Here is a 17,937-nt window from a genome sequence, read left to right as displayed (position 1 = left end):
ATTATAGCGAGTGGCGGAGAATCTTGTTTCGCAATAAAAGTGGAAACGGGAAGGTATACTTTCATGGCATGAGTCATGTTGCAACATTCTAGTGCCCCGGTTCTATGCGGATTGGCGGAGAAACAAACCTTGGTGATGAGCCGGGAAACCTGAATTGTATTTTTCGGCATCATGTGGTGTTGCATCTCGGCAAGACTCCTTATTTGATATCTCATGCGCGGCTGTTCGGCGATCGTGGAATTGGGCTTTGGTTCAACAAATCATCCGCCTACTGGCTCTCAACATCCCCTCAACACCCCCGTGTCCCCGTCCCTGTTCCAATGCTCTTTCTATCCACGGTATGCTCACATTTCCCCCATGTTTGCAGAATTCTTAGGCAGTTCCAACTGCCTATAACGGATGGTAGATTCGGGTACGTTGCTGCTGCTCTCGGATACTATGTAGGCATTCCCACCAAACCGGAACGCGTTGAGTGTGGAAACCGGGCCTCGTTATTAGAGCCCTTGATTTTTCCGTAACAAGATTCTGGCGGGCTTCTATTCAATTTCCATGAAATGCCTAGCCTTGTCTTAGCTGGTTGGCGGTTGGCACTTGTCCCGAAGCTAAATATTTACCAAAGGCATTCCTTTTGTACGGTTCTACAAAGCCTTTATCGGGACGGTGGAAATACTGTTTTGAAAGGGAATAATAGGTCAGTTTCCAGAGATCTCATCAGTTACCATGAACCGCCTGAGGAATTACTTTTTCAAAAGAGTAACATCGAGCGGAAGAATGAACACCCAAGCGAATAATCTTCCCGGTCAAACAAGCACGAATGGCTCAATATATTGGACAGCTCCTCATCATGTAAATAATTATGGATGTTTTCGTGTGTCCATAGGGCACTCCGGAGGGTGAATGAGGCGCTGGAGCACATAGCGCTTCACTGTTCACCTGCGCCAATTCCTGTCTAATATAGAGCCATCGAGTCCTTTCTCGCGCAAGCAATACTATAAGATCCGCAATATTTTATTACTACGTTAAGGCGCCGGTGAAAAAATAGCCCAAAGTAGCTCCGTCATACCGATTTCACGGCTGTGATGTGTCTGCGGCACAAGAAGCCACACTTGCTTAAGGCAGTTCTTTCCACTCATACAGATTCAGAACCATCGATTATAGACGAGTTTATTGTGTATATCAGCATGCCTAGATAAATTCCTTGACGTGAAGGTTACGGTTGTTTGCCAAGTTGGATGTACACAATGCTGTCTTCAACCCTCAATGTTGACATGTGACGTGACAATTCCTAAAATAAAGAGCCCGGCTAGGATGTGTCAACATGAAATTATCCCAGTTTGGTGGTAAAGAAAATCATAGACCTCGTCGGCCTTTTAATTAAGACATATACCTACCTAGCGTACTAGCTTCTCGCTAGTCAACCCGTCGGTCCCTAACGGCCTCAACGGCATTATCGACCTCGCGATCGCTACATCCACTCCCGCCCGATTTTTCTCCCGTCAAAGAGGCTATGTAGTCTCAAATTCAATGTGCGACTTCACCGTTGCTTGTTAGGGTCTCCAGGCTCTTCGACCACGCCATTATTTCTGCCTTCGTTCCAAATTGGGTTCCGGGTCGCTTTTTCATCAATTACCAACCTATAGGAGTTAGCCGCTGAGGAGAAGGAGAGATAGGCTGTTATCCTTGGAGGAAAGGACATGAACGTTGCCTTGCGTCGAAAAATCCAAAAGAAAACTGTTCTTTGTTTCATCAGGCATACCAATCGTCCTAGGGAAAAGAGTGGGAGGGGCTGGTCTGTTTTGTCATGCTTGGCTTATCAGGCCTCTGTCTTTATAAGCCGCAGGTTTGCGCAGGACCGTATCATAAACAAGACTAAAAAATAAAGAGTAAAATAGAGGATGCCGATAATTAAATGTGTTATCATTGCCCCGGTGACATTCATGGCCGCACTACGTAACATACCTCTAGTAATAAAACGCCCCTGAATATATTATGACCGCCCTACTATTGGTTTCAACTCCTTGGTGAAAAGCCACAATTCAACCGAGATTGAACACCTATAATGATAAGGTTTGAGTCAAACCAGTCTCCATCTGTTCGTTGATTTCCCCAAAGGCTGATTTCTCCTTCTCAGATATTTCCAATTGGACGTTCGATAATAGCCCTTCAGTCGGAAAGTTATTTCTGTCATCGTCTTCGGCTGCGTCAAAGGTATCAAGCACCTCCTCCTCCGATGTCCAGCTCTTTAGTCCCAGACCCATTTCCTGCGCAAAATGCAGCGACCGGTCATTTTGAATCCATGCAGCCATGGTTTGAAGTATTGCAGCTGGAAGTCCTGGACTCAAGTCATCCAGCTCGGAGCTTGGCTGTTCCTCCGCCTTGGCAGTGCCTCCACTAGCTTGCGGGCCTAAAGCGGACAGTAGACGACCATTATTCCTCCGTGACTCCCTTAGCTTTTGTGGAAAGTCCTCCTCCTCTGGCAGACGATCTTTACTCAGACTCAGGTCGATGGCCAATGCCATCCTGAGATAGCAGGCTGGGTTTTTCGAAAGAATGTCCGTCCAGTCGCCATCATAATGTTGTTCCCAGGGCACATACTTCGAATCAAAACAATGCCAAGATGGCGGTGTCGCAATATCGAGATGTGTAAAGTCCATGATGTGCCTGATTATCCTAGACACCCAGCCCACACAATCGTGCTGTGGACGATACTCTTTCATGGCCTGGATAAGGATATTCAGCCGCCTCTGCTTCTCGACTACTCGAGGATTAGCACTCAGAATCTCTGCGGGAGTAGAAGAGGCAGAAGACAGTTTTATGTCGAGCATGTGCAGTGCTAGTGGAAGTGCCGTGCACCCAACTGCGCTGCTCGGTAACCAGCGCGTCAGGCCAAGCCGGATGAGCTTTTTCAGACAGTCGGATATACTCGTTGTGGCGTCCCATAGCTCTTTGCGATTATTTTGAATTGTAGCCGGGTACTCCCAAGGACCCTCGCTGAGTCTTGGCAATGGCACCATGACGGAGATATGTAGTTCATAATTACAAAGAGCTGCTCTGGAAGAGCTATGGTACAACAGTCAGTTCGAGGAACCAAGACGACATATATTCAGAGTGGATTCTTACTGGTAATATATCCAAATCAGATTGGTGTATAGTACAACTGAGTCATTGTGGGAGCCCTCCTCAAAGCGAGACACATCATGGGTGTCTGGGAATACCGCCAGGATCATCGTGGCTCTTTTAGACCAGCGCAGCAAAGCCTCTCTATACTCTTTGATCAGTGCCACCTTTTGCAAAAATACCTCGGCACCGCAAACGGCTGTGTCCCTGAAAGGGTACACCAATTCCAGAATATCGGTGAGGCAGACGCACAGCTCAGTCATCAGAGCCATGATAGCGGTAAGGGAGCGTTTCGAGTCACCATGGTACACCCTCGAGTGCTCGATCTCGTCTGATAAGTCTTCATAGTCAAGGGAAGCATTGGCATTGAAGTCGAAGTGGTTTCGGGTGATTTGGATGTTCCGGCGGACGCAGAGGGGCATGATGCGGTCGCGGATAATGCAGCACCACCAAACACGCTTGAGGATGTTTTGCCTCTTGGTATGGACCGTAGCCATTGTTGCGTACTTGTCTGCTTCTGCAGCTTTGGCTTGCTGGATGGCAACACCGAGCCAGGCGCTGTTCGGCTGCTTCAGACCAGAGCTGGAACCCGGACACCAGTAAGTCAACAGCAGAGCAGCTTGGGCGATCGCTATGGGATCCGTCTCGGTTTCGAAATCGTACAGGAGCTGGCCGCACAAGTTGTCAGCCATGGTTTCAAGCAATCTAGCAACTTTTCTTCCTTGTACCTTGGCTCTTCTGTAAAAGGAGGCTCTTGCCGCCTGTATGGTCGAAAATCCCAAAATCCGAACACTCTCTTGGCGTAGAAACTGAATTATTGATTAGCCAGTGGTCATATTGGGGGAGGTCAGGCTGACTTGCATTACAAGAGGCGAACAGCATTGCCTGGAGCAGCAGCAAAGACAGTTTGTCTCCACAGTCAGAACTGCGTCCAACATCCTCTCCGCAGTACATGTCCCAGAAGTCCCTTTCGTTGAGGAGGGGAAGCATTGGGTGGACATGCAAGAAGTAGTTTCTTAGGAACTCGTCGAGGATTGACTTGGTCGGGACGCGCAAACATCCCTGTGACTCTAGATACCTGATGTCGCCATGCCCAATGTCAAGAACCTTCCACATGTTCAAAAAAGAATGCGAAGAGAAGAGGACTTCAGCCTCGAAGTGTACTGGTTCTGAAGATGGTGTTTCACGAGCCGACTGGCCCGTTTCCCCGTGTACATGGCAGTGTGCGACCCCCCCGCCGCCCTTGGGCGTTGGATCGCCTGTACGCATCCCAGAAGGACTGTCAAAGTGGCATATATCAAGAATGGGCATTCCCCAGCAATCAATGTCCACGGATACGTTGTCTAAATGCTCCAAGCTCGGCACTGTGCTTGGAATGCGGCCCGAGATGTCGTCATCTGCAATACACGACCCGACTAATGTCTGTCTGGCTGCTGTCGCTCCCCCAGGACATTTACGGCTGCTTCAGCGTCAGTACGATTCCACTCTACATGCGTTATCCCTTTCTTACGGTTTCTTCGCCCGGGGAGTCACCGCGCAGCCGTGGCCATCAAGCCGGCAATTTGTGCAAGGCTGTCCTTCTCGTACAACGTTGCATCTAACCTATCGTCCCGAGTTAACTTGGGTAGACCTTACGCAATGCATAGGTAAAGAAAAATGCCACCTTTCTTTCTCGACATTTGAGGCAAGCCTTCGGTGCTCTCTTTCGGAAAACAGGCCTTTTGGTATGTCCTTCGGCTTTGGATACATCCATGTTATCGTCGTTCGGCGTCATGGCTCCTGGTCGATCCTGGAAAAAAATGGTCCGCCCAGCGTCCCATCTGTTGGTAGGACTCATGAGGGTTGGATGGATGTGTAGTTTTGGGCAATGTGCTCGGAGTGGAGCATTGCGGAAACGGGTCTGTCGGGAATACCAATCCCGCGGTACTCCATACTCGGTGATGCATGCAGGGTTGCTCAGGGGCGGAATGAGGTGTCAATCTTTGCTGATTGATAGGACCATAGTTGAATTCGCTTACCTGCTTTGCTACTATGACGTCAAAATCTTGCGCGAAACGTTGACATATTAGCCTCACCAGGCGGGAAGGAGACATAAGCTTAAACAACGGCCAGCGATGCTATAGTTTGCTGGAGATCCCCGTGTCCAGGATTCGACGCAGTGCATCAGAAATAGACTTGTCCATACCATGCGCAGATGGCTTTCCCGTCTCGCTATCGACAAAGACATGTACCACCTCTCCGACGGCCTTGACCTCGTCCACACCCCTCGTGAAGATGCCTACCTCATATCTCACGCTAGATTTGCCCACGGCGTTGACCCGAAGTCCCAACTCGGCGACGGCGGGATATGAGATGGATCCGAAGTAGTCCGTATGCGAGTGAACAACGAGTCCACGTTGTCGTGACGTGGGCGGGCTGAGACCGCCGAATTCGATGAGATAGGCGTTGACGACGGAGTCGATCCTGGTAGGTTTGTTTTTAGAGGGCAGATCCAAACGCAGCTTTTCGGGGCAGAGCAGGAAGCACCAACATAAAATTATAGATCGAGTTGTTCATATGACCATACATATCATTGTCGCTCCTATTGCCATTCTTAGTGCATGCTCCTGTTTCCCTGTCCGTCTTAGGTGGCACGCAAACACATACCATCTTGTCCTATATTCCAAGATGAAGCCGTAATTGCTCCGCGTCCGATTCTTGAGTTGCGCAAGTTTAGACATTATGGGACCATGGAATACTTGCACCTGAGACCATACAAAATGTCACCAGAGCTGTCCAGAAACGACATCAAACTAGTCGGATCACGTCTGTTGAATGTAGGATTATCATCACCACGAAATCATTCTCTCGTGGCAGGACGAAACATGCGGGAAACGGTTCCGCGCTGTGGGGCAGGAGAGTATCGTGGCCCACAAGGGAAATTATCCCGGAATGCAGGTGTTGTGAACCGAGTGGGGATGGCCACGCAGTACCCCGTGTTAAAGATTCCTTCCCGGATTTACTGTAGTTTGATTACTTCTAAATCACCGCAGGTGGAATCACAGTACTATACATAAGATGCAGTGATGGACCATAGCCTGCCGCGGCTGCCTCTGTAAGTTCTACGACGAGGATGGGAACAGGCCAGGAAAAAGGGTCTGAGCAGAGCCGTCCCCCAAGCATATGTCTGCTACACCGCCCGAGCGTCGTCAAGAACACCAGCTCCGATTCGACTGGCCGCCCGAAATTTTGGCACAATCAGAATTCATCCAATGGTCACGTATAATGGTATGTTGGACTTATCTGCTCGACCAAAGCTCAAGCGGTGCTGGTTGGACAAGCATGTGCGAACAAAGCAGTTCCCAGCTCGATCGACGACTTGCAAGATGTAAGCTTTGCACACACGTTCCGGTCTGGAAACTTCTCATTGACTCATGTAGTGCTAGACGCCCTGGGGTGCCGATAATTGCAAACTATGTGGTGTCAGAACCCATGACTTCTGCCAAGGAAGTATAGGCAGTAACCCTGCAAACGATGCCATGACTAAGTTCCTTTCGCCATCACCCATGTCCACCCCTCCCCGCACTTTTTCCTCCGTCGCGGCACGATTTGTAGAGACGGGTTGGGTGCATGGTGGGGTATCACGAATAGTATGTTAAGTACAACATACATATCGGGAACATTGATGAATCAGTAGTGATGCTGACATGGTCGTTCATCCGGCTGTTCCTCCCCCATGCGTATCTATAGTCGTCGGGTTTCCAGTGTTTGTCGTCATATTCTGCGACGTTATATCGGAAAACGGCTACATCGGTGCGTGTAGATTGCCCATGCCCAGGTCGGCCCGGTCTAGCCATTGCCATGCATCGTAAACAGCGTTATTGTTGTCTCCGATGCCTGCCCCTGGGACGACCGTATTGATGATTGGCTGTGGCTGCCCCATGTGATCGTTCCGCAGCATTTCAATGGTGCTAGACGAGGGAGGCATGAGAAACATTGGTAGTTCCAGCGAGTCCATGCCTATGTGGCCCAGGTTCAACGAGCGATTGCGTCGTTTGTGCCGGTCATCCTCACCATCGTTGAGGCTGTGGCGACTGTCGGCAGTCATGCTTACGCTGGTTCTCTTCCCGCTGGCGCTGCGGGCCGGCCGCGCTGTAGACAGTCTTTGCCACTCGCTCTTGACGAGGATGATTACTTCCAAGGCCCTCGTTGCGTTGCCATAACACTGGCCAATCTCGCCCAGGGAGTGGCAGCAGAGCTGTAGATCGTTGAGGGAGGATTGGGACTCGAGACTGGTCCGAGTACAGACGTCGTAGATGTAGACCAAGGATGCGGTGAAGATGATGTGCACCATCTGTATGTTACTTTGTCGGAGAGAGTGCTGTCTCCGATAGCAGCGCAGCGTCTCGGCCATCTGATGTGCCGCCGAGACGCATCCGCTAGCGGCTTGACGAATCGCAGCCCGGTCTTCGGCTGAGCTGAGCGTCTCGCCGGACGCAACTAGGTTGCTGGACAAGTACGGGCGGTATAGTGAGATGAGCGTTGCGTAGAACTGCATGCTATTCTGCATTAGTGCCAAACTCGGGGTGCGAAGAGGTGGCTGCTCACTGGAGTTGAAGAACTACAGGAGCGTGCGGCCTTTCCATGCCTGACGCATCAGCTAACCGTAAGGCTGGTGGTAAGTTCTCTAGCCAGGCCAGCAGCTCTTTTTTGGTCTTGATGAGAAAGCGAACCAGGGCTTCGATGCTCACCATGCGACCAGAGTACAGCGTCATGTTGATGTGTCGCATGAATTCGCAGAGCGTAATGTTAGCATCGGTGCAAGTTTCGAGTGGAAAGAAGATGCCCTCGTCCGGAATCCCCGACTGACCGCTGGGCATGGGATACGGCTTCCACATTGTCTTCCCAGGCTCGTCAAGGTGACTCGGTGGACGCGGCACCGTGATGTCCGGAATGCCAATGCCCCCCGGCCGGCCAACATAGAGGCTCCACATGCTGATTCAAGTCAACGTCAACAGGCTTGGAGACTACCAAATCTGTACTTACTTATCGTGAATGAAGACACCCCAGAAGGTGGTACGTCTGATATCTAGGTCGTGCTGGCTGAGAAGGCCGCGATGATTATGCTTGGTGACGTCCAGATGAAGTCCGAGATCTGTACTGAGTCTTGCTGCCATTCCTGACAAGATAGGCTCAGTTACGAGTTCCTGTTTGAGAAGGATTGACAAGTTAACCCACCGCTGTATAGCCAGCCTCGAGCGTCACGTGTGAATGCGGCTTCTGAAGCACTCATGACGACGAGGGCCTGGACCGTGGCGACGTTAGGGCTGTCCATCTCGATGTCGAGGAGGGCCTTGGCTCGTGACGAAAAGAACTCGGGAGCGGGTTCCGGCACGTCAAGGCACTCACCAGCAGCCAGATTCGCCCCGATTGCACATCTGCTGCATGATTAGATAGCTTCAGTGGTGTACTCGGCTGGTTGCTCACATGGCGTTGTTGAGGGTTTCTGAGTAGTAAGGACTGCTTTTATCCCCAGAAAGCCACCTCCTCTTCTCTGCAAAAAAGGTTTTCTCATCGACAACGTGGATTGCCGGGTCTTCCCAGGCGAAGTACAGTCTTGCGAGGTGCATCTCTAGAGAAAATGGCACTTCTCGGTCAAGGCCTAAGCGCCTCAGAATATCGCTGCCTTCGCTGGCCACGTGGCGGATCTTCGACCGCGATAGGGACTGGAAACCACTGTGATGAACGTGCAAGTTCGACGTCGGTCCGTAATACCGCAGCTGCCCGTCTTCCGCAATCTGAAGCGAGCCCATGCGAGCTGATAGAAAATCGGTGATGTCACCTTCAGATTGGACGTCGTTCGTTCGGCTCTCGGATCCGGGCGTTGACGTTGCAAATGGTGGACTTAGAGGACTGGGCATCTGTGGAAGCATAAACGCTTGGTCATTATGCTCCACATTGCTGCAGCTGGGGGCAAAAGAGCCAAACTCTGAGTAGTAAGGCCCAGTGGTTTCTGAAGGGTTCAGGTGGCCGTACATGTTGGTGCCTTCCCTGCCGGAGTTGTCATCTGCAATGGCATCTCCACGCACATTATATCGGTCACGCCCGTCTGCAGAATCCCGATTGTCCAACATGGTACTTCTTGATTCTTGTTCCGACACCGATGATCTCGGAACATCGACTTGCGGACGCTGCTCTGGATTTTCTGGGGACGGAGGAGGCACCTCGATGTTCTTTTCCCGGAGAAGCTGCTCGAGCTGCGCAAGACGGGCTCGTAATCCGTTTGTGGCCTTCTTTGTGGATGCCCTTCTCATATCGGCCTCGGCGTTGTAAACGCAGCCAAGCCTCGACATCGAACAGTTCGAGCAAGTGTCTTTCCCATCGCACTGAGAAATATGTTAGCACCATTTCCGCATTGCACATGGCACGTACCTTGATCTTGCGTCGCCTGCAGTTTGTACAGGCTGTCGTGATGTGTTTGTTGCCGCCCATGATATTCAGTGAAGTCATCGACTCTTTAGGCCTCTGTTGGCGATGGTCACGGCAATTCGAGACACGAACAATGGACTGTAACGCGTTAGAAGGACGTCCAAAGTTGGTGGAGTCCGACCCCGCTTCCCCAAACTGCAACCCACATCTTGGAGTCGCTATCGCAGTCTAGCATTCACCCCTTGCCCATGAGTAAGTTGCTCTTCGCAATCCAGGAACGGCTCAAACCACCCCCGCCACCGAGTTCCCACACTCCGGTTGTGGCACCAGACATTCGGTGGCTAGCAGCGCCACAGCATGCTCGTATACATGCGGAGCGTCCCCTGAAGCAGGCAAGTCAATGTAGTCAAGTCCACCACCCTGGCTTTCGTCTGATTACCTGCATTGCTGCATTGTCCGACAATGACTGCATATAAGTAGTCAATGTGCCCTCTCGCCCGCGCTTACGAGAAAAGCGTCGCCACAGACAACTGATTGCATGTGTTTGTGTTGAAAGCAACAATTCCGACGACGTGCGTAATGAGGCTAAAGTCCTCGACGTCGCCACGGAACTAAATACCATCATTAGCAAGTTAGGCATCTCGCACCGAACAGTCTATTTGTCATCGACTTCATCGACGTTGCCGACCCTTATGCTCGATCTAACGAGTATTAGCAGATTGTGCAATTACTTTACCGAAAATTATCGTCGACCTCGCCGTCGCTTCGCCGACTTCCCTCCCGTCAAAGAGGCCACATATCCTTAAGCCTAATGACGTCAGACTCTGCCGTCTTTCACCAGTTACAGACTCTTCGACCCCGGCGGGTTTCCACCTAATTTCCCCGCGGCGTTCCGGGTGGCTTTTTCACCGATTACCGACTTATACGAGTCAGTCGCCAAAGTGGCTGAGAGCGCTTATAGAGGTTATCGTGTGCGTTGCTTGGTCTGTTTTGGACGTAGGCTTGTATAGGACAGTATAATAAACGAGAACAAAAAGAGAAATGCCACCGCATGACGCTCTGCGAACCTTCTGTTGTCATTGTTGATGCTCCCTTTCCCATAACACGTGGTCTCTCACTCGATTTTTAGTGCTCTGAAGGTTACAATATTCTTGTGCAACGAGAAACTTGAACACTCACGTGATATGTACTTTGTATTTCTTCATCCGTCATTCAATCTGGAGGATTTCGCATGCTAATAACCTGCATGCCTGGAGAGGTTTCTTGGATTTACAGCTCTCAGAGTCCCAGAGCCATGGGATGGGACCCACGGGGATAAACGCGGTACGCCAACGAATCAAGGTCCGAAATGAAATGGGGGAAAGGCGGTACTCCAACGTTACAGGGACCAGAAATGTAATGGGGCAGGTTGGCGAATCACACCAGACCTATTATTCGATAGTCCTTCGATAGATAGATAACGGAATTATAATCCCGCGGAATTGTGGCATCCCTGACATGCACCCCAACATGTCGGGACGCCGGGTCTGCAGGAAGTTGGGGACGCTCGTTTCCGAGATGAGTGCATCACAACTAGCTGGCAACGGATGAACATGTGGATATCCAAACGCGCCTTTGTTGTGTTCTCGGCATTCTACCCCGGTTCTACGTTTATGAGTGCGGGGATTTGTATCGCTCAGATGCTCCAACAATCCGTCTTCACAGTGGTTGCGTCCTGAAAGCATATCCCTCCGCATTCACTCCATCGTCATTCTCTACTCAGTTATTTCCACGCGCAAGCAAACGACGAGATGGCTGTGCCCAAGACGATAATTATTGGCGGAGGAGTGGCTGGAATTTCCATGGCCCATACCCTAAAGTGGAAGCTTGGTTACACGGATTTTCAAGTAGGTCAATAAGAAAGGAGCCAACATGACTTGGTACAAAACTGAACTTGTGTCCAAAGATATACGACAAGCGGGAAGGACTCGGGGGTACTTGGCGAGCCAACACATATCCAGGGTGGTACGTATTGACTCTGCAATGTCTTTCATCGAATTTAACGGCTGACCACAAGACAGTGGCTCCGACGTGCCCATCCACCTGTATTCGTTCAGCTTCAACCTCAACCCGGACTGGACACAGGCACTGGCTGATCAGGAGGAGATTCTTAAATGTGAGTGATGCGTGTTCAACCAGGAGTGATCTAGGGCCTAATAACTCGGCAGATGTCGAATCGACCGTGGACAAGTTCCAATTACGATCACACTTCCACTTCAACTCGGAATGTCTCGGCGCGAAATGGGTCGACGGCCAGTGGCATGTTGCATTCGTCAACCGTATTACCGGCGAAAAGTTCACCGAGACATGTACGATATTGATCTCCGCCGTGGGCGGTTTCTCGCAACCCAGAGATGTCAAGTTCCCCGGCATGGACCGATTCAAGGGCAGAATATTTCATACGGCCGCTTGGGACCACTCGTTTGACTGGACTAATAAAAGAGTCGCCGTTATTGGCAACGGCTGCAGTGCGGCCCAGGTCGTGCCATCCATTGCGCCAGGCGTCAAGAAATTGACCCAGTACGCCCGAGGCGCGCAGTGGTACCACGAGCGGCCCAACAAGCCCTACTCGACCTTCGACAAGTTTTGCTTCCGCTACATACCTCTGTGGCAACGCTACTACCGGCTCGATACCTTCCTCAAGACCGACCAGCTTGCCGCCGTCTATGGCCCAGAAGAAAAGCAGGTAAAGCAGAGGTTGGCCACAGAAGAAGAAGCGAGGCAATACATCTACCGAGAGGCTCCTGAGAAGTACCATAGTTTTATTGTTCCAGACTTTCCACTGGGTTGCAAGAGGAGAATCTACGACCCAGGTTATCTCGCATCCCTGCACCGCGACAACGTCGAACTGCTCCCAGAAGGTCTCCAAGGCTTCACGGAGACGGGTCTTATCAGCGAGAAAGGCAAGAAGGAAGATTTCGATGCTGTAATCCTGGCCACGGGCTTTGATGTGCAATCGTTCCTCGCTCCGATGAAAGTCATCGGCAAGACGGGCGAGAGCCTCCAAGACCAGTGGGACAAGCGCCGAGGCGCCCAAGCGTACATGGGCACCTTCGTGCGCAACCTTCCCAACTTCGCCATCTTGTGAGCATCACACCCTTATACTAAGCCCACTTCATCCACTAACGCTGTCATTTCTAGATTTGGGCCAAATACGTTCCCAGCATTTAACTCCGTCATCTACGCCGTGGAAGTCCAAGTCGCTTACGTCGCGTCCACATTGATCAAACCAGTCCTGGATGGATACGCGGACGTTATCGAGGTCAAGGAGGAGGCAGAGGAGAAGTTCGTCCAGGATCTAGATGGGGTCTTAGAGGAGACGGTCTTCTCTGCGGGCTGCAGCAACTGGTACATCAACAATGCCGGCCGCAACTCGGCCGCATGGCCCGGGCTGGCTTGGACCTTCTGGAGGGCCACAATGTTTCCCAAGTGGGCGGATTTCACCATGACGGGCGGTTCGAGCCTTTGGGTCTTCCGTAGAGCCTGGAGGAATCTCGCAACCACGCCCCCGGCGGTCTGGCTCCTTCTTCTCGGCGTGGCCGCCCGGGCGACTCATAATGGTCCCATGTCAGTTCCCCAGTATGCGACGGCGTTTATTGGTCGGTTGAAAGCATGATGTATTTTTATCGGAGTTTTGGATCGAGGCTTACGCACCTGTGTAAATCACATACATGGCTTTATACCTATCACTGAACATTTGAGCTCTCTTGTATTTCTGTCCCGAAACCTCATTTTGACTTTTTACCTGGCCCAATGTTGATGTTGATTGACGAAGCCCTGGGCGTCCCAAGCGAAGCTTAGATTCATTGCACCTCTGCATTCTTCAACTCCTGGTACTTTGACGATGTTCAGAAGACAAAAACGTTCGTTGCCAAGCTTCCTATATACAGGCGTTGACAGAACCAGGCAGCTGCAGATGGCTGGGCTTGAGAAAACCAGATAACAAGGACGCCATAGAAATTATCTTTGGATAGCACTCAAGTAGCAGATAAACAAAATAGTGTATGGTTCCACGTCAAATATAATTGATTCGCACGAAGCAAAAGCCATTGAAGAAAATGTCGTCAAGCGTAAATAACTATAATTCCTCCGAAAGCGTCGAATGACACGCGGTCATTTTTGCAATATCCTGGGTATCGTGACAGGACCTCAAGTCTATGCCGAAGCGTGATGGACATTCACACTAACTCTAGTTCATCAAGACCAGGGTTATGTCCTTAAGCATTTTCAATGCACTCTAAACTGGCCCCCGACTTCTCGCTATCCCCACGGTGTCTGATGACACGGGCGGCCAGGATACTATCCTTGACCTCGTCTTTGGCGAAGATCAAGTCAATTTCCTCCAATGATTTCCCCGTGGTCTGGGCCAAGTGTCAGTGGGATGCAACTAAAAGCGACAGGACTCAATCAAGTGGGAACTCGGGCTCACCTCGGGGCACATGAAGTAGACGAAAAAGACGGCGAAGAAGCAGGATAGGGTCATCCAAAGCCAGATCTTCCATCCTACGTTCTGCAAGGCAATACCGCCGGCGAAGACGGTGATGAAAGCGAAAACCCACTCCCCGAACGCACCAGCGGCAGCACCTGCGTGGCGAAGGCGAAGAGGAGCAATCTAAGAGGCCGAACGTCAGCAAAACCTTAGGACCAGGGGTTAAGCCGGGTGGGTTGGTACCTCTGGGCCGTACAGCCAGGTAACCCCCATCCATCCGTAGCCGAAGATGAAATTGTAGACAAAGATGGCGCCGACGCCGACCCACTGGGTGGCCATGGTCGGATTCGGCTGGCCAATCATGGCTACAAAAACTGCCAGGCATACGGTAAGGGCTGCGGCCGAGTACATCAAGACATTGCGACGGCCTACCCTCTCAAGGGTGTAGACCAGTGGGATGGTTCCCAGAGTGAAGACGGTGTTCATGACGGCGGCTAGGAGCTGGGACAGGAATTGGGACAAGCCGACTTGTGAGAAGATGACAGTGCTGTAGTACACGGAGAGGTTGATGCCTGAGAAGAGCGTTAGTTTTCTATCACCCCTTTTCCGAGAGAGTACTGACCCATCATCTGCTGAATGGCGAGAATGAGGAACGAGATGCGGATTCGGCGGCCCACGCGGAGACTGGTCCGGTCCCAGATGAGATCCAGAAGCTGGAAGCCACGTTCGTCCGACGACTCGAGGCGAATGCTGGCCAGGATGGACTGCTTCACGTTTTGGACTCTGGGATCGTCGACGTGGGTATCGAACAGGCGACAGAGGGTCTCGTCCCCGTCCGCCTCGTACCCCTTGGCATAGTACCATCTTGGCGTGTCGGGAAGCATCAGGGTAAGGCCGCCAGCACACACCGCAAAAACCACCTGTAATGCAATAGGGAATCGCTGGAGGATAGGAGAGGCCTGGTCAGTCCGGAGCGATTACGGCTTCTCAGGATTGGATAGAAACACGTACCCATGAGATCTGGTTGTCCATGCGCGTGAAGCCAAAATCAACCCAGTAAGCAAGGGGGGCACCGGAGGCAAGGTATACACAGGTGACGGCCACGTCTGGTCCTCGCTGTGCATCGTCCATTGCCATTTCGGCCTGGTAAGTCGGGATCGAGCAGGAGATGAACTGGACGCTGGTCAGCAACGGGCAGCCGGCCAACGGCTAAGAAGGAAGGTTTTGCGCACGCCAATACCAATGCCCTGCATACACCATCCGCAATTAGCAAGTCTATAGCGTGAGAAGCAACTGGAGCGTTGAGGCAACTTACACACATGATTCGACCAATGATCATGTGAGGCACAGACCAAGCGGAGGCTTGCAAACTGCCCCCAATGATGACGAACCCATTGCCGAGGAGGATACACATCCGTCGACCCAGAGGCAACCCGATGACGGTCACGGCGAGCGAGCAGACTGCGGCCGCGAGCGTGTAGGCGGATGCAATCATGGGGACCACGTAGGTACCGGTGGGGTTCTGGATCGATCCATCATCAGTTGCGGCTCTGGTGTCTGGTCTCTTCCATCAGGGGCTCGGGACTCACGCCCATGGCATGCAGGAACGGCTTTGTCTCCTGGATGCCCCCCAGCACTCCCGCATCGTATCCGTACATGCAAAAGGACTAGCAAGAGCCCATTAGTCAGCCGGTGGTGTTGCGGCGGGTTCATGGATCGAGCCTCACAATAGCGCAGCTCGCGGACAATATCCGCTTAATGGTCTTCCCCCTAACCTTGGTCTTGAACATGATGGCGTTTGGAAAAAAACGGGTGGGCAGGCAAGGCAGAACGCAGAGGAGCAGTAGTCAAGCCCGACGAAATAGAATGATGAATGATCCAGAAGAATAAAATCAAGCACCAAGGGACCTCTGGTCTTATGTTCCAAGAGTCATGTCACAAGAGTCATGCTGCGTGCCAGAACAAGGCATGGACTTTTTCCCCAGACTCTTCCCCACAGAGTGCTAAATCTGGGGTATCAAGTATAGCCAACTGGTGGCCTAGCTCGACTGGCCATGCCAAGTTGCCGATCCCTGACGACATCCCCAGCACGCGGATTTTACTTCCGTTATCTGATACCGGTTTGGGACCAGGGTGTGTGGAGCTCACGGAAATCCCTCGAGTGGGGACTATAAAATACTGCAGGGGCTAACCGCCCAACTTGCATGGGGCCCTGGTGGATTATATCCACGCATGGATTTCTCTCGGCATTCTCGTTGCTTCCAAGGTTTGTAATCAGCACGAGCAGGAACTTACATAAGAATACCCCGAATACGCTCCTATTGCGTAGCATGGTAGCTTCTCTTGTGCGGTCGGAAATTCCTCGGTAAATGACGTGCGCGAACTGGTTGTGAAGCATGACTACATGATCTACCTACACTTATCTAATTGAAATTTTGCAATTGACTGGTCATTCTCAACCCCTCGCCCTCAGTGCCGTCTTTATACCCCCCACCAAAATCCCCGCACCAACCCCAAAACCAGACACAATGAGCAACTCTCGGTTATTCCAGCCCTTCACCCTTGGGAATCTCAAGCTCGGCCATCGCATGGGATTGTGCCCTCTTACACGGTTCCGCGCGTCCGACGAGCATGTGCCCCTCGATATTGTGACGGATTACTACAGCCAGCGTGGTTCCGTGCCCGGCACTCTGCTTATTAGCGAGGGCGTCTTCATCTCACCAGCCGACGGCGGCTATGCCAATGTTCCCGGCATATACAATCAGGAGCAGATTGACGCGTGGCGCAAAGTCACGGATGCAGTCCACGCCAAGGGCAGCTACATCTTCTGCCAACTGTGGGCTCTTGGCCGCGCTGCCGACGCAGAGGTGGCCAAGCGTGAGGGCATCACCATTGTCAGCTCTGGCACGTTTCCCGTGGACTCTCACGCCGCGCAGCCCCAGCAACTAAGCCTCGACGACATCCAGGCCAAGATTGCCAACTACGTGAACGCCGCCAAGAACGCCATTGCGGCCGGATTTGACGGCGTTGAGCTCCACGGCGCCAACGGATATCTCATCGATCAGTTTATTCAAGACCGCTGCAACCAGCGCGACGATCAGTACGGCGGCAGCATCGAGAACCGATCCCGCTTTGCCGTCGAGGTTGTCAAGGCCGTTAGTGAAGCCGTCGGGCCGGAGAGAACAGGTATTCGCTTCAGCCCATGGAGCACCTATAACGGCATGCGAATGGACGATCCCATCCCGCAGTTCTCGGACGTCATTCGGAAGTTGGCCAAGTTCAACCTTGCCTATCTGCACCTTGTCGAATCCAGAATTGCCGGCAACGCCGATGTGGAAGCCTCGGATAAGCTGACATTCGCCTTCGATCTTTGGAATGGGCCTCTGCTGGTTGCCGGCGGCTTTAGACCGGATTCCGCACGGCGCCTCGTAGACGAAGAACATCCCGAAAAGGACATAATCGTCATGTTTGGACGCTATTTTATCTCCACGCCAGACCTGCCATTCAGGGTTCAGAAGGGCCTGGACCTCAACGCATACAACCGCGACACGTTTTATACGCCCAAGGAAGTGGTTGGCTACCTAGACTACCCTTTTAGCAAAGAATTTCTCGAGCAAAAGCCATGAATATACAGGCGAACGATGTAGAAAATGCAACACTTCATGCCCTCCGCTCCATTCGCCCACAAACCTGGCTGGCAATGTGCCATGTTCAGAGGTTGTGTCTTCCAGCGAGGAGTGGCGTCTAGCACACTTTAATAGAGCAAAAAGAACGATATGATTTCTCGCGTCCTCTCCTGGCTTCCCACATGAACACGCATAATTGATTGTATCTTGCAGCTGCAAGGGTCCCCCCAGTTTGTATGTTACTTGGGGCATGCGGTGTAATCTTGCGGCCTGCCAAATCCGGCCAAGGATGCAAAATTCGAGCCAGAGCCGAGTTCG

At 51.8% G+C, this 17,937-nt stretch overlaps 6 protein-coding genes across 6 annotated transcripts; 2 read left to right on the top strand and 4 right to left on the bottom strand.

The window, feature by feature from the left end:
* Window positions 1–2,054: 2,054 nt before the first annotated feature.
* BCR38DRAFT_472437 (uncharacterized protein) lies at window positions 2,055–4,975 on the bottom strand (the record flags this gene model as incomplete). The annotated part of the gene is made up of 6 exons (XM_040862910.1): window positions 4,781–4,975; window positions 4,628–4,719; window positions 4,054–4,576; window positions 3,846–3,926; window positions 3,121–3,785; window positions 2,055–3,060 (listed from the first exon to the last, which is right to left on the bottom strand). Exons 1-6 carry the CDS (start codon window positions 4,952–4,954, stop codon window positions 2,055–2,057), a joined length of 2,541 nt encoding a protein of 846 aa, XP_040719315.1. The 5' UTR covers window positions 4,955–4,975.
* A 259-nt stretch (window positions 4,976–5,234) lies between these two features.
* BCR38DRAFT_455811 (HotDog domain-containing protein) lies at window positions 5,235–5,837 on the bottom strand (the record flags this gene model as incomplete). The annotated part of the gene is made up of 3 exons (XM_040861838.1): window positions 5,235–5,580; window positions 5,648–5,698; window positions 5,764–5,837. 3 exons carry the CDS (start codon window positions 5,835–5,837, stop codon window positions 5,235–5,237), a joined length of 471 nt encoding a protein of 156 aa, XP_040719314.1.
* A 700-nt stretch (window positions 5,838–6,537) lies between these two features.
* On the bottom strand, window positions 6,538–10,021 carry BCR38DRAFT_142836 (fungal-specific transcription factor domain-containing protein). Its single transcript, XM_040853646.1, has 6 exons — window positions 9,529–10,021; window positions 8,584–9,482; window positions 8,335–8,534; window positions 8,143–8,275; window positions 7,705–8,091; window positions 6,538–7,655 (listed from the first exon to the last, which is right to left on the bottom strand). The coding sequence occupies exons 1-6, from the start codon at window positions 9,604–9,606 to the stop codon at window positions 6,902–6,904; spliced, it is 2,451 nt and encodes an 816-aa protein (XP_040719313.1). The 5' UTR covers window positions 9,607–10,021; the 3' UTR covers window positions 6,538–6,901.
* A 1,008-nt stretch (window positions 10,022–11,029) lies between these two features.
* Window positions 11,030–13,515, top strand: BCR38DRAFT_363903 (uncharacterized protein). Its single transcript, XM_040857209.1, has 5 exons — window positions 11,030–11,411; window positions 11,471–11,529; window positions 11,586–11,680; window positions 11,733–12,648; window positions 12,706–13,515. Exons 1-5 carry the CDS (start codon window positions 11,316–11,318, stop codon window positions 13,178–13,180), a joined length of 1,641 nt encoding a protein of 546 aa, XP_040719312.1. The 5' UTR covers window positions 11,030–11,315; the 3' UTR covers window positions 13,181–13,515.
* A 63-nt stretch (window positions 13,516–13,578) lies between these two features.
* Window positions 13,579–16,170, bottom strand: BCR38DRAFT_425101 (general substrate transporter). The gene is made up of 9 exons (XM_040859700.1): window positions 15,721–16,170; window positions 15,583–15,660; window positions 15,309–15,515; window positions 15,226–15,240; window positions 15,005–15,166; window positions 14,616–14,934; window positions 14,237–14,565; window positions 13,994–14,176; window positions 13,579–13,925 (listed from the first exon to the last, which is right to left on the bottom strand). The coding sequence occupies exons 1-9, from the start codon at window positions 15,781–15,783 to the stop codon at window positions 13,782–13,784; spliced, it is 1,500 nt and encodes a 499-aa protein (XP_040719311.1). The 5' UTR covers window positions 15,784–16,170; the 3' UTR covers window positions 13,579–13,781.
* Window positions 16,171–16,521: 351 nt separating this feature from the next.
* On the top strand, window positions 16,522–17,619 carry BCR38DRAFT_482499 (uncharacterized protein; the record flags this gene model as incomplete). Its single annotated transcript, XM_040863515.1, has 1 exon — window positions 16,522–17,619. One exon carries the CDS (start codon window positions 16,522–16,524, stop codon window positions 17,617–17,619), a length of 1,098 nt encoding a protein of 365 aa, XP_040719310.1.
* Window positions 17,620–17,937: the final 318 nt, after the last annotated feature.

Source organism: Pseudomassariella vexata (genome assembly GCF_002105095.1).
Source record: "Pseudomassariella vexata strain CBS 129021 chromosome Unknown BCR38scaffold_3, whole genome shotgun sequence".
NCBI classification, from domain to species: domain Eukaryota; kingdom Fungi; phylum Ascomycota; class Sordariomycetes; order Amphisphaeriales; family Pseudomassariaceae; genus Pseudomassariella; species Pseudomassariella vexata.
The sequence above is the reverse complement of the archived record's forward strand: the minus strand, read 5'-3'. Positions and strand labels throughout refer to the sequence as shown.